The sequence below is a fragment of the Microcaecilia unicolor genome, chromosome 6, assembly GCF_901765095.1.
Source record: "Microcaecilia unicolor chromosome 6, aMicUni1.1, whole genome shotgun sequence".
Taxonomy (NCBI): domain Eukaryota; kingdom Metazoa; phylum Chordata; class Amphibia; order Gymnophiona; family Siphonopidae; genus Microcaecilia; species Microcaecilia unicolor.
This window is the reverse complement of record NC_044036.1, coordinates 184,901,582-184,920,800: the sequence shown is the minus strand read 5'-3', so window position 1 is coordinate 184,920,800 and position 19,219 is coordinate 184,901,582. Positions and strand designations below refer to the sequence as shown.

Genomic DNA, 19,219 nt, shown 5'->3' with positions numbered 1-19,219 from the left:
CAGATAGGCTGCAAATATTGCAGGAGAGAAAACCACTATTGGAATCTTTGTGAATCGAAATTCCACGTGAAAAGGGGGAAAAAATGGTGATAGAAGTATACTACCGTCCGCCTGGCTAGGACGAGCAGACGGATGCAGCAATGTCAAAGGAAATTAGGGAAGCAAATAAAATGGGCAATGTAATAATAATGGGTGATTTCAATTATCCGGATAAAGACTGGGTTAATGTAACATCAGTACACGCCAGGGAGATAAAATCTACTATAATAAAACTCACCCTCAACGTTCTGAGGACACTGACGTCAGTGAAGCCAAGCTCTGACTTCCTTCAAAAAGGTTCGAAGGTTCGTGGTGGTGAAGCCACCAAAATCGCTCCGGGCCCCGCCCTCGAGGGCGGAGCAATGGCAGAACAACGAAGGGGTTGGCAGGGAGGGAGGCAGGGAGGCGGGGGGTAGGAAATCGCTCCGGGCCCTGCCCTCGAGGGCGTAGCAATGGCAGAACAACGAAGGGGTTGGCAGGGAGGGAGGCGGGGGGGTGGGAAATCGCTCTGGGCCCCGCCCTCGCGTCAAACGTCATGATGTTGGGGGTGGAGCAATGCCAGAACAACGAAGGGGTTGGCCAGGGAGGGAGGGGGGTGTTGGCGATGAAAACCTTGCTAGCGCCCCTTTCATTTGCTCTGAAATGGGCTTCTTTTACTAGTTTCTTGATAAAATCAAGGACAGCATCATGGAACAGCTGGTTCAGGATCCGACAAGAGAAGGAAAAATACTAGACTTAGTCCTCAGTGGAGCTCATGATCTAGTGCAGGGGGTAACGGTGCGAGGGCCACTTGATAACAGTGATCATAATATGATCAGTTTTGATATTGGCTTTGAATTAAGTGAACTTAGGAAATCAAATACATGAGCATTTAACTTTAGAAAAGGTGATTACGATAAAATGAGGAAAACGGTGAAAAAAAGACTGAAAGGAGCAGCTCACAGGGTAAAAAAACTTGCATCATGCATGGATGCTATTCAAAAACACCATCCTAGAGGTACCGGAGAAATATATTCCGCGTATTAGAAAAAGAGGAAAAAAGAACAAATGTCAGCCGGCGTGGCTAAACAGTAAGGTAAAGGAAGCCATTAGAGCCAAAAAAACAATCCTTCAGAAAGTGAAGAAGAGAACCAATTGAAAATAAGATTTACCTATTTATTTATTTATTATCTCATTTATACCCCACATTTTCCCAACTGTATCAGGCTCAATGTGGCTTACATCGCACTGCAGAGGCGAACGCCAATGCAGTAAATTAATCTAATACAATAATAAATCTACAATTGAAATAATAGGGAGGAAGAGGAAGGAATGAAAAGACCAGGGGGGAGGGATGGTAGATTAAAATAAAACATAAGGAATGCCAAGTCAAATGTAAAGCGGAGCTATGGAGGGCAAAAAAGGACTTTGAAAAAAAGTTAGTGTTAGAATTGAAAATAAATAGTAAAAATCTTTTTAGATACATTAAAAGCAGGAAGCCGGCTAAAGAATCGGTTGGGCCGTTGGACGAAAATGGTGTTAAAGGGGCGATCAGGGAAGACAAAGCCATAACGGAGAAATTAAATTAATTCTTTGCTTTGGTCTTCACCGAGAAGGATTTGAGTGGGACACCGGTGCCGGAAAGGATATTTGAAGCAGGCGAGTCAGAGAAACTAAACAAATTCTCTGTAAACTTGGAGGATGTAATGGGGCAGTTCTACAAACTGAAGAGTAGCAAATCTCCTGGACCGGATGGTATTCATCCCAGAGTACTGATAGAGCTGAAAAATGAACTTGTGGAGCTATTAGTAATATGTAATTTATCCTTAAAATCGAGCGTGGTACCGGAAGATTGGAGGGTGGCCAATGTAACGCCGATTTTTTAAAAAAGGTTCCAGAGGAGATCCGGAAAATTATAGACCAGTGAGTCTGTTGTTGGTACTGAGCAAAATGATAGAGGCTATTATTAAGAATAAAATTACAGAGCACATACAAAAACATGGGCTGATGAGACAAAGTCAGCACGGATTTAGTGAAGGGAAGTCTTGCCTCACCAATCTACTGCATTTTTTTGAGGGGGTGAACAAACACGTGGACAATGGGGAGCCAGTGGATATTGTGTATCTGGATTTTCAAAAGGTGTTTGACAAAGTGCCTCATGAAAGACTCCAGAGGAAACTGACGAGTCATGGGATCGGAGGTGTAGGGTATTACTATGGATTAAGAACTGGTTGAAAGATAACTAGGAGAGTAGGATTGAATGGTCAGTATTCTCAATGGAGAAGGGTAGTTAGTGGGGTCCCGCAGAGGTCTGTGCTGGGTCCGCTGCTTTTTAACATATTTATCAATACAAATCAAACAAAATAAAACATGGAAAAGAAAATAAGATGATACCTTTTTTATTGGACATAACTTAATAAATTACTTGATTAGCTTTCAAAGGTTGCCCTTCTTCGTCAGATCGGAAATAAGCAAATGTGGTAGCAGATAGTATATATAAGTGAAACATCCAAGCATTACTTTGACAGTCTGACAGGGTGGGGGTGAGTGGGAGGTATGCATGGGGACATCAAAGCATTTCATTGATATTCTAACAGGATGGGTGTGGGTAGGTGAGAGGAGGGTGATCAACAGAGAAATACAATTTTATGGTTTATAATGGGCTAAAAAACCCAGATCCTTGTTAAGTCCTGTCTTTTGGGTGTCAAAATATTCAATCATTCTGACTTCAAAGGTCTTACGTTCCTATACTGTTTTAAAGTTACCTTTCAGGATTACAGGAGGATCTCGCGAAACTGGGGGATTGGGCGTCCAAGTGGCTGATGAAGTTCAATGTTGACAAGTGCAAAGTGATGCATGTGGGCAAGAGGAACCCAAATTACAGCTATGTCATGCAAGGTTCCGCGTTAGGAGTCACAGACCTAGAAAAGGATCTGGGAGTCATAGTTGATAAGATGTTAAAAACTTCTGCTCAGTATGCTGCGGCGGCTAAGAAAGCGCACAGAATGTTGGGTATTATTAGGAAAGGGATGGAAAACAAACATGAGGATGTTATAATGCCGTTGTATCACTCCATGGTGCGACCGCACCTTGAATATTGTGTCCAATTCTGGTCGCCGCATCTCAAAAAAGATATAAAGGAATTGGAGAAGGTGCAGAGAAGGGCAACGAAAATGATAAAAGGGATGGAATGGCTTCCCTATGAGGAAAGGCTGAGAAGGTTAGGGCTCTTCAGCTTGGAGAAAAGACGGCTGAGGGGTGATATGATAGAAGTCTACAAGATAATGAGGGGAGTAGAGCAGACAGATGTGAAGCGTTTGTTTACACTTTCAAACAACAATAGAACCATAGGGCACAAGATGATGCTAGAATATGGTAGATTTAAAACAAATAGGAGAAAGTTTTTCTTTACTCAGCGTGTAGTTGGACTCTGGAACTCGTTGCCGGAAAATGTAGTGACAGCAGCTGGCCTTACGGAGTTTAAAGGGGGTTTGGACAGATTCCTGAGGGAAAAGTCCATTGAACATTATTAATTTTTTTTTTAATGGGTTTTGCCGGGTTCTTGAAGCCTGGATTGGCCACTGTCGGAGACAGGATGCTGGGCTTGATGGACCCTTGGTCTTTTCCCAGTATGGCGGTGCTTATGTATGTTCCTGTGTAATACACTGCCTAGGGTGATTGGATAGAGTGGTTTATAAATAGTTAGCAGCAGAAAATTCTCAGGAACCGTGAGCAAGCTCCTCAAACTCATTTCCTTCCCCTAGTTTTTCTGTAGTAAACAGGAGACCACACAGGTAGAAGGAGGACATACCTGAAGGGAGGAAAAGCCCAAATCTTGCTCTGTATCTCTGAATTCTCTGCTTTTTCTGCTGTTGCACCAAGTGAATGAGAGTGAGTGCAAAAAAATAAAAAATAGCAGGCTTGGCTTACCTTGCTCGTGCTAGACTTATAAGGAAAATAAGCAGAGCCAGAGCCAGGTTTTAACCTGGAGCTGGATTTGAGTCTTAACAGCTTCAGTACTCAAGGACACACAAGAGAACACACTGATAAGGGTGTGTGTGTGTGAGTAGGGGTAGGAGAAGCACTTGTAGATAGAGAAAGGTTTGCATATTCATGTGGACATAGTGGCAGGCTTGTGTGTAGGAGAAGGTGATGCCCTTGGGGACACAATTGGTGATTTGAATCTATATATATATATATATATATATATATATATATATATATATATATATATATATATATATATATATATATGAGGTCATGTCATCGACTTCTGAAGAGTAAGAGTCTGTGTATCTGTGGGCAGTTGAGCAGTTGATACACTGGAAACTGCAGGAATGTCAGTACCACATAACCTGTCCATACTGTATTTTTATAAAGGAGCTGCTAGAGAAGAGAGAGCATTGATCGATGTTCCTGTGGAAATGAGATATGTTTTTCCTCAAAGTCCAGCTCTGATTTCTTACCCGCAGTCCGTGTGCAGTAAGCACTTAGTTTGTTAGAAGGGTATCTCTCATCACACATTATTGGAGACACGATCAGAAACTCAATATCTAGTACAGAGAAAAGGATATTGAACCTTTGCTATAAATTGTACTGAAGCAACTATTTGATGATGCAGCATTAAACTATATTGCAACACACCGCAATGGACATGCTGACCTTTGATTCCTAATTTTACACAACCAAGCACTTTACAAGGACAGAGACGTGGTTTCCTTCACAATTTCCTCCTTTTTGTACCTTTTCTATTTCTGTAGTGCATGCAGTTCTGTCTCATGCATATTCATTGGTGATATCTTGGAAACCAGACTGGCCAGAGGATATTCCAAGACTGATTTGATATTTCAAGACTGATTTGAGAAGTGCTGCCCGGGAGATATTTTATAGAAGAGAGTTGCACTGGTGAAAACTACACCTGTGGTTTTCATCCTGGGTACAGAAAATTGACCATATGGCGGCAACAATTCATGTAGTTCCATTTGCAAAGTTGCATATGTGTCCATTGCAGGGGATTCTCAGGAGCCACTGGAATCAATATATCCAACCTTTATCTACAAAGATTATCCTCTCCAGCTCAATTCATTCAGTTCTTCTGTGGTGAACACTGTTATGTTCAGGGGTAGTGAGCTCCTTGGACCACAGTCGTAGGCCCGACTGCAGCAGACAGGTCACTTCTAAGTCCCAGGCAATAAAGAAAAAGCAGGGAATCAAATGCTGGGTGAGACTGGAGCTCAGGACACATCAAGGCAGGTACACAGGAATGAGCAAGGCTGGAACCCTGGAACGAGCAAGGCTAGAAACCTGGAACGAGCAAGTCTGGAACTCTGGAACAAGCAAGACTGGAACTCCCAAGTTGCAAAGGCCCAGAATAGAGTCTGGGCTTCTGTGAAATATGCCCAGACTCTTGACATCATCATAGGCGCATCCCTCAAGGTTCTCGCCGTTAGCCTGGTAAACTAAGGGCTGCTGCACGTACGAATTCGCTAAGAGGGTGGCACTCAGCTGGCAGGGGAGCAAGCCGTTGTCCCACAGCGGCCCTCAACGGAGTGGAAACCTCAGACCACAGAAGTCATGGTAAGACTCTGACAAACAAAAGATATCAACCTATTAAGCAACAGATATTTCCAGCAACCACAGCACTCATTGGTTCTTACCACAGATCCATCCAAACAAAGCTGGGGAGCTCACCTTCTCCATCTTCATATGCGCAATCAATCCTTTTGAACTCATAGCTATTCATCAGGCTCAGAGAGTATTCCAGTCATAATTACACAACTCAGTACTGTTGATGCAAATGGACAATCAAATAAGCCATATTGTATATAAACAAACAGGGAGGAACAGGTTCTTGCCATCTCTATATAGAAGCTTTTAGAATCTGGAAATTCGCCATTGCCATCAACTGCAGTTTTCTTACCAGTAGATCAGAACACTTTGGCAGACCACCATGAATGGTCCTTGCTTCCAGAGACAGCTTACAGATCGTGGGGTTCCCTTTACATAAACATCTTTGCCTCAGAGGACAATGCCAAATGTGAACTGTTTTCCTAGAGTGGACTGTCCAAGAAAAGTACTATAGAGGATGCATTTGCCATACAATGGGGGAAAATCCTCCTCTATGCACACCCACTCATTCCTCTCATACCCAAGGTTGTACAGAGAATTACATGGGATTCAGCTTGAGTAATATTAATAGTTTCCTCTTGGCCAAGGCACATTTGGTTCATATTTATTCAGCAGCAATCAAAGGGCCTTTTCTGCTTCCCTTATGACAAGACCTGATTACAAAGCATCAAGGACCGCTCCCCAATCTGCTCAAATTGTGCCTAACTGCCTAGATGTTGAAAGGCTAGTCATGGCTCCCTATCATCACACTCCAGAAGTCACTTAACTGGACAGTGCTGATGAATATCAGCGCTAACCTCCTTGCCCTGTCCGGTTAGTGCCAGAGCGGTCTGTGGGCAGAGCTGGTAACATAGTAACATAGTAGATGATGGCAGAAAAAGACCTGCACAGTCCATCCAGTCTGCCCAACAAGACAACTCATATGTGCTTCTTTTTGTGTATACCCTACTTTGATTTGTACCTATGCTCTTCAGGGCACAGACCGTATAAGTCTGCCCAGCACTATCCCCGCCTCCCAACCACCAGCCCCACCTCCCAACCACCGGCTCTGGCACAGACCGTATAAGTCTGCCCAGCACTATCCCTGCCTCCCAACCAACAGTCCTGCCTCCCACCACCGGCTCTGGCACAGACCGTATAAGTCTGCCCGCCTCCCAATCTCGACTAAGCTCCTGAGGATCCATTCCTTCTGCACAGGATTCCTTTATGCTTATCCCAGCACTATCCCAGTCTGCCCAGCACTATCCCCGCCTCCCAACCACCAGCCCCACCTCCCGATCTCGACTAAGCTCCTGAGGATCCATTCCTTCTGCAAAGGCTTCCTTTATGCTTATCCAATGCATGTTTGAATTCCGTTACCGTTTTCATTTCCACCACCTCCCGCGGGAGGGCATTCCAAGCATCCACTACTCTTTCCGTGAAAAAATACTTCCTGACATTTTTCTTGAGACTTCAGTTAGTGGCAATATTCAGACCACTAACCGGTTAACGAAATAGATAAATTTAGGACAGCAAAATGACTATCCTAACTTGATCTGCAGAGCTAACTGTGCACCAGTCTGAATATCAGCTGTTGGTGCCCAGGAAAGCTTCCACCTAATGTTCTTATACCTTTAAATAGAAGAGGTTTAGAATATGGTGCACCATGAATAATCAGGATCCATTTGCCTGTCTGATTCACATGATCCTTTGTTACCTTCTACATTTTTCCCATTCAGAATTGAAGAGCTCTTCAATTAAGACCAACTTAAGTACCATCTCAGGTTGGGTAATATATCAGTTTCTTCCCATCGTCTTATTTCCAAATTTGTGAAAGGCCTGAATAACAGGAAACCTCCGCTATCTCCTCCACCACCTGCATGGGATCTTTCTCTGGCCTTTTATCAGTTAATATGTGCTCCATATTAACTTCTGCTATCTATACCCTTTAAATTCATGGTGTGGAAAACTTTTTCTTAGAGGCACTTACCTCTGCAAGAAGAGTCAGTGACTTGCAGGCTTTGGTACACTATAGCCCGTACTTACAATTCTTCAGTGACATGTACAACTCTGCTGACATTCAAAATCCTTACCAGAAGTGATGACACCTTTCAAAGGCAACCAATCCATATTTCTTCCCTCATTCTATCCATCTCTGAAAAATGAAGAGGAGCAACAACTATATAACCTAGAACAAGGATTCTTAACCTTTTTTGGTTCCTGCACCCTTTTTACTGCTCAGTGAAACTTTTGCATCCTCTTCCTAAACCACATACCGCTACTGACAGCTGCATATGTCGCTGTTAGATACCACACATGTTGCTAAAATTACATTAGTATACAGTTGTACTACAATAACTCCTAATAACTGCCTTTTCTCTATCTAGAAAGTTTTAATAAATTGCCTCATTTTAAGACCTTTCGCCATACCCTATTTAATCTCTTCCCATACCCCTTGGGGATGTAGGCGCCACTGGTTAAGAACCCCTGACCTAGACTATACCTACTGCCTTGCTGTATATTTGCAAAGAACGCCGCCAATCCATAAACTTTTCCAGCTTTTTGTATCATTTGATCCTAAAGGCCAGGTAATCCGGTCAGCAAATGAACTCTTATCACCATGGCTAGTTGATTGCATTTCCTTTTGCTGTTCTCTGCAGTGGAACAACTTTCAGCTTTGGTTCCTGCTCACCAGTTAAGAAAAACAACAGCTACAATAGCAAACCTTTGTGACACTTCTCTGCAAGACATATGTAAGGTAGCAACTGCCGGTAACTTGCTCTTCTTTTCATACATTTATACAGCATTATACTGATGATAGTAGTTTTGGTTGTTTGGTCTTATCTTTTGTTATTTCTAAAAAAAAAACCCCGAAGAGCAGTGATTCACAGTTTGATGTCAGAAAAGTGTAACGGAAATGTTTTTTTCTTGTTCTGTTTCAAATTCACAAAATATGTATTGTTTTCCAATAATTGTGCATGTTGAAGTTCCCTTGACTTGGAAGCAACTTTTTTTCTTGTTGAAACAAATTTAAAAAAAAAAGCGGCCTCATGCCTAACATTAATTTTACAGTAATTGCATTAATGCTTTGAACAAATGTTGATTCATATTTTCCATATATAAGTAACTTTGCTCATTTTAATAAACTTCATTGCATTTGAAAATTTCTTATGTTGTCTTCAATTGTTTTCAAAGTATGCATTGCTTAATGAATAGCTAACTCATAGTAAATATTAAGCACCTGACCTTATCACACGGGTTGACAGTGTGAGGTTCAAACCTTCACTAAGTTTTCCTCATTGTCAACCCTAAGCTTTACAGTCACCAATCTGTGACTGATGAATCCTGCTTCTCCATAGAGAAACCAGAGTTTCTTGCCTGTAACAAACATTCTCCATGGGCAGCAGGGTAAATCAGCCACACAAAACCCCTCCTGGCTTCCTCTTCCAGGCTGAAGTTGTTATTGTTATATCACAGACTTGAGGGGCAATTGATGCAATGGCTAGAGGAGAGAGAAGGGATGCATGCCCAATGACAACTTCTAGGTTTCTGGGTTCTGGAAGAAAAGGTCCGGAGTTTGGTGCAGTCAGATGACATCATTAATGTGTGGTTGATTTATTCCGCTGTCCATTTAGAACTTTCATGATAAGCATGCAATTCTGGTTCCAAGCTTAGCTGCAAACCGGAGAATTCTTTCCGAGAAGTCCAAATCTCAGTGCTTGGACTGATAAATTTCGGCAGGGTCTACCCTCTCTACACAGATAGGATACTCTAGACATTTTGTTAATATCCACTATTTTATTTTTTCCTAGGATTAGAGAGTGTTGACCACTACCCAATTCTTGTGGCTGTGACAGGGATTTTGGTCCGGCTTCTCGTGGACAGTGAACGCCAATGGTAAGCTTGATTTCCTCCCTGAGATATTTTGTCAAAATCTGCTGGCGGAAGTCAGTGGCACCTCTGATATTAATAAAGATTGATCACTAGCCAAGGTGTAACCAGGGGCGTATCTGCGTGGGGCCTCAGGGGCCTGGGCCCCCGCAGATTTTGCCCTGGACCCCCCCTACCGCCATCAACCCTCCCCCGCTGCCGTTCTTACTTTTGCTGGCGGGGGACCCCAACCCCCGCCAGCCGAGGTCTGCTTCCACCTGCCACTGCCGTAAAAACTTCTTCTTCAGCCGGCGGGGGACCCCAAACCCCCGCCAGCCGCCCCGCGGTGTTTAAAATTCATCTTCGGCCTCCGTGGCCGTGCTGCTGTGATAGGCGCTGTTGAAATCCACTTCGGAGTCTGACGTCGCAGCACGTACAACGTACAACGACGTCAGACTCCGAAGTGGATTTCAACAGCGCCTATCACAGCAGCACGGCCAGGGAGGCCGAAGATGAATTTTAAACACCGCGGGGCGGCTGGCGGGGGTTTGGGGTCCCCCGCCGGCTGAAGAAGAAGTTTTTACGGCAGCGGCAGGTGGAAGCAGACCTCGGCTGGCGGGGGTTGGGGTCCCCCGCCAGCAAAAGTAAGAACGGCAGCGGGGGAGGGTTGGCGGCGGGAGGGGGGTGGAGAGAGTCATTGGTGGCGGTGGGGGCTCGGCGGTGGGGGCTCGGCGGCGGAGGGGGGGGGCTAAAATGTGCCCCCTCCCTCTGACTCTGGCCCCCCCTACCGCCGGAGTCCAGATACGCCCCTGGGTGTAACAAACATAATAGCAGAAGGGCATATGGACATGTTTTGTGCTTTAGCAGGAATTCTATTGTATACGCTTTCAATTAAGTATGTCATCTGCCATATAAAAAGTGTAACGGTTTTATGTCAGAGTGTTTGCAAGGGTTAAACTGTTGTAAGAGCCAGGGGATATTTAAAAATGTTTGACTAAGACCAAATAATTGCAAGAGTGTTCAAATAGTGAGGTGAAAAGCTATTAAAGCCAGAAAGATATTTTATGGTAATACTTCTGTATTATCAATTCAGTTTTTTCTCACTGTTTTTATATGTCAGCCCGAGTTCGTGATGGTTTGCAACTTAACTCCTTTTAAGCTATTACTATTTGGATTAATTTACTAAGTATAATTCGATTAGATCAAAATTATATGCATTTGCATAAGAGGTTGAAAACGTTCTGATTTGGTAACTGTGATGACTAATTCTCTGTGTTTCAGTTTTTTGATTGTGTAATTCCTCATTTTTTGGTTGAGCTTCTTTTATGTAAACTGTCTGGAACCTTCTGTTGGGATAGAGTGATATACAAGATATGGATTAGATTAAAACATGAAGATACTGTAGATTCAAATGACAAAAACAGGAGAGAGCATAAATGTTGCCAAGTTAGATGTGAAACAGCAATAATGCAGGCCAAGAAAGAATTTAAGAACCTTATTGAGGCAAAAACTAATAACAAACCTTTTTCAAGTATATCAAAGCAAAATGCTTGTAAGTGAGTCAGTTAGATGACGAGTTGACTCAACGGTAAAAGGACTTTTCAGTCATAACTAACGGTGAGTTACTTTCAGGTGCACTAGGTATTTCCCTGTCTCCAGAGGACTTACAAAATTGCCACCTTAGATTGCAAGTGAGCACCACCTGTTAGGCACCCGAAAGCCACTTGGGCAGTGCCTATTCTGTAACAGCTTCTAGGTGCCCAGATTGTGTTATAAAATACTAGTGTAACCTGGTAGCGACGCACCTTACCTTTAGAGTTACACCGGCCAGAGACATGGAATAACCTTGGATGGCAAGGGCATGCATAAGTTAAAATATTCTGCAAGTTACACGTACATAAGTAATGCCACACTGGGAAAAGACCAAGGGTCCATCGAGCCCAGCATCCTGTCCATAACAGTGGCCAATCCAGGCCAAGGGCACCTGGCAAGCTTCCCAAACATACAAACATTCTATACATGTTATTCCTGGAATTGTGGATTTTTCCCAAGTCCATTTAGTAGCGGTTTGTGGACTTATCCTTTAGGAAACCGTCTAACCCCTTTTTAAACTCTGCCAAGCTAACCGCCTTCACGTTCTCCGGCAACGAATTCCAGAGTTTAATTACGCATTGGGTGTTATGAATCTTCTACTGTGCTGCCTATTATGATGTATCAAACATGTGTGGGATAGGCATAAAGGAATCTTGTGCAGAAGGAATGGATCCACAGAAGCTTAGCTGAAATTGGGTGGCGGGGGGAAGAGGGGTTGGTGGTTGAGAGGCTAGGATAGGGGAGGGCAGACTTATACGGGGTCTGTGCCAGAGCCAGTGATGGGAGGCGGGACTGGTGGTTGGGAGGCGGGAAATACTGCTGGACAGACTTATACGGTCTGTGCCCTGAAAAAGACAGGTACAAATCAAGGTAAGGTATACACATATGAGTTTATCGTGGGCAGACTAGATGGACCGTGCAGGTCTTTTTCTGCCGTCATCTACTATGTTACTATTTGTGTAATGCTGACATTTATCATATTTCCATTATATGAATGTTCCACTGTTCTGTTTTGCTGTTTTAAAATATGTATTTCTGACATTGTATCAAGTTATTGCTCTTATTAGAATTTACTTTGCCAGTCTCCAAGTTTATCTCATTGTTTTAACAATATTTTATGCAGAAACATAGTAAAGAAGCAAAAAAAAGCCCGTTTCTCCAAAAATAAAACGGGCCCTAGGAAGGCTGTCTAAGCAATTTCTCGTCTCTCCCCTCTCCTCTATGTCCAACGATTCTCCCCTGCCCTCCCCTCCCATCCATGTCCAGCGATTCTCCCCTCCCCTCCCCTCCATGTCCAGTGACTCACCCCAGCCCCCACCTGCCCCCCTTTTAAGCACCCGAGTTCCAGTTCAACCCCAGCCCTCACCTGCTCGCCCTCTTCTCCAACAGCAGCCCTCCTTTCCTTCCTGCCGCCCTTCCTTTAAAACTTTTATTTTACCTGAAGTAGCAGCGGTGTCAGTGAAAGCGGAAGGCTCAGCTCGCCTCCAGCTTTCCCTTTCCCTCTCAGTGTCCCACCCTCCTCTGATGTAATTTCCTCTTTCCGTGAGGCGGGACGCTAAGAGGGAAGGGAAGGCTGGAGGAGAGCCGATTATGCATACCTCATTTGCATACATTTACGAACCCAGCCAGCCAGCCATCCAGGGGCGCAGATTGACGAATTATTATATAGGAGATGACAGTAGATAAACGCTGTCCACTATCTTTTACTCTCCCCTAAGAGATCTGACAAGCTTGTCCCACACTTTGTTAAATTCTGATACAGTCCTCATCTCCACCAGAAAACTGTTCCAAGCATTCATCAATCTTTCCGTAAATAAGTATTTCCTTCGATTTATTTATTTATTAATTAGGATTTATTTACCGCCTTTTTGAAGGAATTCACTCAAGACGGTGTACAATAAGAATAAATCAAACATGAGCAATAGACAGTTACAGCAGTAAAAACATTCAAATAACAATACAAAGTATGGCATAATATACTACTTACAATGTCAGCACAATACGTAATAGAACATTTTAATTGCTAGTGAAGGATTAGGCAAAGTTGGAACATATAGATAGGTAAAGAGAGTAAGAGGAGTTAGAAAGTAAGGTGACTAATTTAAAGAAAGTTGCGCTTGAGGTCATTGAGATGGTTAAATATTACCTCAGCTCCCCTATCATGTTTGCATTGGGTTTCCTCCCAGGTAAAACTGACTCTACATACCACAGGTGGGCAGCAGCATCTCTTTGGGAATTGGGTCAGATCTGGGAGGAGGGAGAATGTATTACATTTGAAGCATTGAAAGAGGAATATGGATTGTTAGATAGAGATAATGTTCATTATATGCAAATGAAAGATTTTATACACCGTAGAACTAAATCAGATTTAATGTTGGCAGAAACTGAACTGGAAAGTGCAGTGCATTCTGGCACTGGCAGGGGAGGAATCTCTAGGATATATCTTGCTCTACTTCACAGATCTCAGCCTTTGCTTATTTATCAAAATAAATGGGAATTGATGTTCTAATTATGATCCCACAAAATGGACAAAGATATTTAAGTATTTGTTGAGACTTTCTGTGGCAACCCGTCTGGTGGAAAATGGCTATAAGATGTATACCAATGATATTTTACACCATACAAGCTGCCTCGAATATTTAAGTCGGGGTCGGCAGCATGTTGCCGCCAATGTGGGGAAACTGGTACTTTTTGGCACATCTGGTGGTCATGTCCTATCATTCAAGACTTTTGGACAGATCTTCATTCTCAATTGTTGAAAGGTTTTCTTGGGCTTCCAAGCCCTGTGCCTGATGCTTGCCTCCTGAATGTACAACAACCGGGCATTAAGAAGGATCTTCACAGATCTTCATTCTCAATTGTTGAAAGGTTTTCCGGGGCTTCCAAGCCCTGTGCTTGATGCTTGCCTCCTGAATGTACAATAACCGGGCATTAAGAAGGATCTTCACTATCTTTTATCCCATATCTACGTAGCAGCCCGGATAGTGATCGCAAAATATTGGAAGCAAGCTACAGTACCGTCAGTTAAACAAGTCTTCAATAAGGTGGACTATTGTTGTCTTATGGCTAAGCTTACAGCTAAAAAGCGTGGACATAATGAGCAATTCTCTAAAATATGGGCTCCTTATATGAAATGGCGGGCCATATCTGCCTGACAGTATAGTGTTGGCATAGTGATTGGATTTTTTTGAGTTACCATATCTGATCTTATTGTTTTGCTTTGCTAACTTAGTTAGGGTAGGAATGGGGCAGGGATTTCAATGGGTGGGAGGACATATGATATTGTAAAAATGCAACAGATGTGAGGGTTGTTGTTTTTTTTTGTATACATGAATATAATGATTGACAATACAAGAGAATTAAAAAAAACAAAAGAATATTACCTCAGCTAGGATAGGAGTGGATATATCCTGCTGCAGTATGTGTAGCCTGTGTCACTCCTTGTGTGTGTGAGTGAGATTAACTAGTTACTTCTTCCATTAGACGCCTGGTTGAAGAGACAAGCTTCCTGAAGTATATAGATAGCCTTGTGTGAAGCGGAGCCTTTCAGGGAGTGCATTCCAGAGTGTGGGGGCTATCCTGGAGAAGGCTCGCTTGCAGGTATCACATCGTGTAATATCTTTTGGAGAGGGTGTGGTTAGGGATACTCCATGGGAGGACCTTAGTGTCCTTGGAGGTGTGTGGAGGATCATCCTATTTTTCAGGTACATAAGAGTAGCCATACTGGGTCAGACCAATGGTCCATCTAGCCCAGTATCCTGTTTTCCAAAGTACCTGGCAGAAACCCAAATCGTGGCAACACTCCATACTACAAATTCCAGGTCAAGCAGTTGCTTCCCATGTCTGTCTCAATAGCAGACTATGGACTTTTCTTTCAGGAATTTGTCCAAACCTTTTTTAAACCCAGTTACGCTAACCGCTGTTACCACATTCTCTGGCAAAGAGTTCTAGAGCTTAACTATTCGTTGAGTGAAAAAATATTTCCTCCTATTTGTTTTAAAAGTATTTCCATGTAACTTCCTCGAGTGTCCCCTAGTCTTTGTACTTTTGGAATGAGTATAAAATCGATTTACGTCTACTTGTTCTACACCATTCAGGATTTTGTAGACCTCATCCATGTCTTTTCCAAGCTAAAGAGCCCTAACCTCTTTAGCCTTTTCTCATACGAGAGGAGTTCCATCCCCTTTATCATTTTGGTGCTCTTCTTTGAACCTTTTCTAATTCCACTATATCTTTTTTGAGATACGGCGACCAGAAATGAATGCAATACTCAAGGTGCGGACGCACCATGGAACGATACAAAGGCATTGTAGTATTTTCGGTCTTATTCACCATCCCTTTCCTAATAATTCCTAGCATCCTATTTGCTTTTTTGGCTGCCGACTCACTGAGCAAAAGATTTCAGCGTATTATCTACAATGACACCCAGATCTTTTTCTTGAGCACTGACCCTAGCATCAGGTAACTATGATTTGGATTACTCTTTCCAATGTGCATCACCTTGCATTTGTCCACATTAAATTTCATCTGCCATTTGGATGCCCAGTCTTCCAATTTCTTAAGGTCTTCTTTTAAGGGCCTTGAAGATCAGACATAGAGTTTTAAATGTAGCCCTGTATAGTACTGTTAGCCAGTGAAGGTTTTGCAAAAATGGTATGAAGTGGTCACGTTGCTTGGTCTTGCTGCAGCATTCTGAATCAGTTGGAGCTGGTGCACGCCCTTTGTAGTCAGACTGTTGTAGAGTGCATTACAGTAATCTAGTTGATGTTATCACGGCACGTACAACTGGGATAAGATTTACCTTCTCGATGTAAGGAGAGAGGCAGCATTGCCAATTAGAAAGAGAGCAGTTCACAATTTTTGTGCACCTTCTATGAGGCACATACTTGCCTGCTGCACTATCTTTGATAGGCAGGGCTCAAAGGAGCAGGTAGTTGATCAAAGGTCTCTTAGGTTTTTGTCAAGGTTTGCCTCTTTCATTGGGTTAAAAGTGTTCCATCTGTCTCTGTCAGGAGGGGACGAATTGGTGCACTCCTGGTTAACTGATTGGAGACTGGGTGGGATTGCCTGTAAATCCTGGTGGCTGTTGCCTTTTCTACCTCTTTGCCACATTAAGATCACTAGACACGATCACTTCCAAATCCTGTTCTTCCTTCGTGCACAGGATTACTTTGCCCCCTATATTGTAGCCAAATTAGGGATAGATAAGGAGATGGAAGAGGTAGGATTACTTCCTGTTGCTCATTGGTCAGCTTTTAATACAGTACTCTGTGCGTTTTACTAAATTATTGACTGCTTCATGTCCAACCACTTCAGAATTAGATCCTATTCCTGCTAAATTACTGAAGGAATCCGTGACATAATTGCATCCTTTTCTTTTGTCTATAGTCCATGCTAGTTTATCTGCTGGAGAACTACCAACAGATTTGAAGAAGGCAACTGTTTGATCTATTATGAAAGTAACTCATTATCCAAAGGGCTAGTGGAGAACTATAGCCCTGTTTCAAATATTCTCTTTCTGGCCAAATTAATAGAGAAACCTTTTTTTTTTTTCATAAAATCAACTGCAAAAAACCCTGCTCTATTACACCCTCAGCAGTCAGGATTTTGCTCCTCACATAGTATAGAAACTACTTTACTGTCTATAGGAAGTGAGGTTCATAGTTACCTGGATCAAGGTAGGATAGTGTTAGTTATTCCTTTAGATCTTAGTGGTATTTGATCTGGTGGATTACCATCAATTTAGACAATTGAAACAGTTTGGTATTAAAGGTGAAGTTTTGAATTGGTTTGTTTCTTTTTTGGCTAATAGGACATTTTCTGTATTTTTTTAATAACAATGTCTAGAAAGCATAGGGATCAGTTCTGTCCCCAATTTTGTTCAAGCTCTTTTAGTCCTTTAGCTCTTTTAATTTAGTCATTGGGAGTAAGTGGACAGTTTTTGCCGATGACATACAGTTAATTTTTCCTCTGGATCCTGATATTGGAAGTTTGACTTATAATTGATGCTAGACTATTATTGATATATCATGGTTAGAGGTAAATTGGATGAAGCTTAATCCAGAGAAATGTAAGGCGATGTGGGTAACTGGTGGATTAATAATTTCAATTTTTTTGCCAGTTATATTAGGATGTTCCTTACAATTATTTTCATCATTAAAAGATATTGGGAGTTATTATTGATTTCAGATCTTACTTTTAAAGATCAAGTGTCAGTTATAGTAAAAACTAATTTTTTTCACAATGAGGAATATTACAGCTATTAAGCTTTTTCTGGATTATAATGCTCTTTAAACGTTGATATTCTCTTTAGTAAGAAATCGTATGGATTACTGCCATTCGATCTATAATGGAATTACTGTACTACATTATGCTGTCTTTAAATGATTCAGAATACTGCCATTAGATTAGTTGCTGGATTGGGTGGGGTTGTTCATGTTATCCCAGTATTGAAGAAATTTCACTGGCTACCAATCAAATATCGAATTAGATTTAAAGTTTAATTTTGGCTTTTAAAGCATTTTATAGTGGCCTTCCAAATTATCTAGCTACTTTATTGATTCCGTATATACCTCAGAGGATACTGCATTCATTAACTCAGAATCGATTTGTAATTGCTTCTTTGAATAAATCAAGACTAGAAGCAACATTTCCCCAACTGCAAAGGACTAAAATACAAACTATTGCACGTGTCAACCTTCTCCTACTTGAGCACACAATTCTGGAACGCGCTGCCGTGCAACTTGAAATCGATCTATGAACTAACTAACTTCCGCAAACTATTGAAGACCCATCTCTTTAACAAAGCATACCGCAAAGACCAACAAATATGAACTCCTTCACATTTACCCAGAATTGTCTTTACCATTTGCTTGTTATATTAATATCATGCTTTATCATTATCATGTTACCTAAGATCCTTCTGTAATACTAAATGTTTATTTCTCATATATCTCCGCTATTCATGATGTATTGTAAGCCACATTGAGCCTGCAAAGAGGTGGGAAAATGTGGGATACAAATGCAATAAATAAATAAACAAGATGTGCAGACATTTTTTTATCTTGCACAAGCTCTTTGGAATTCATTATCACACTATCTCTGATTAGAGTTGAATGCTAAGGCATTTAAAGTAGGATTAAAACATATTTTTTCTCTAAGGCATTTGATTAAGTGATCTGAAGTTCTAGAATTGGGATGAGTATTGTGAACCAGGCTGTGGAACATGAGAAATGCTAATCTAATTGTGTTTTGTATGTAAAGAAATGTTTTGTATGTATTTTAATTATTATACATTTGATAATTTTAGTCTTAACTGCTGCTTTGATGTTTTTTTAATGCATTTTTTAGCATTAAATTAGACACACAAGATTATTTTCTGGATCATTCATCAAGTTTTGCTAGAGCCCTCCTTATGCTATCCACACCATCTATTAGATGGTATCTATTAGACTTTGTTGTCATCTGCAAAGAAGCAAATCTTACCAGACAGCCCTTCTACAATATTGATCACAAAGATGGATCGATTCTTGTGACACACAGCTGGTGACATCCTTTTCCTCAGAGTGAACTCCATTTATCACCACCCTTGGCTTCCGTCCACTTAACCAGTTTCTAACCCAGTCAGTCACCTTAGGGCCCATACCAAAGGCACTCAATTTATTAGTTTTATTTATCAGTTGCCTACACAGAATCCTGTCAAAGGCTTTGCTAAAATCTAAGTACACTACAGGTAAAGAGAGGGTCTAAAGCATGTTTCAGCGACACCTCGCCATTTTGGCTGGGGTTTTTTTGGACAACGTCTTTTCAGTGTCCGCAGGATAAAAAGGAATATTTTAACTTTGTGTCATATCGGCAGTACCAATTGCAGATTTGGAGTATCGATCTGTCCTATTAGTGGCAGTCTTTTATTACCTGACACAAAATTTATGTGACCCCCTGAGGCAGGTGAGGTGTCGCTGAAACACTGCCCATGTTGGGTCCTTTAGAATAAAATAATTCACATTGTCCTTTTCCTGAAGGCCCTTTTGTGCTTTTTTTCTGTTCAAAATATAAGTACACTACGTCTATCACTGCCCCTATATCCAACTGTTTGGTTACTCAGTCAAAGAAATTAATCAGATTGGCTCTG

General features: G+C 41.8%; 1 protein-coding gene across 2 annotated transcripts in view; it reads left to right on the top strand.

Annotated features, from left to right (window-relative positions):
* The window catches only part of RNF123 (ring finger protein 123), a 594,888-nt gene that overhangs the window by 477,165 nt on the left and 98,504 nt on the right, over positions 1–19,219 (top strand). For both annotated transcript variants that reach the window (XM_030205297.1, XM_030205296.1), the window contains exon 35: positions 9,438–9,522. In XM_030205297.1, coding sequence (XP_030061157.1) covers positions 9,438–9,522 — 85 coding nt within the window. The remainder of the gene's footprint in view (positions 1–9,437; positions 9,523–19,219) is intronic.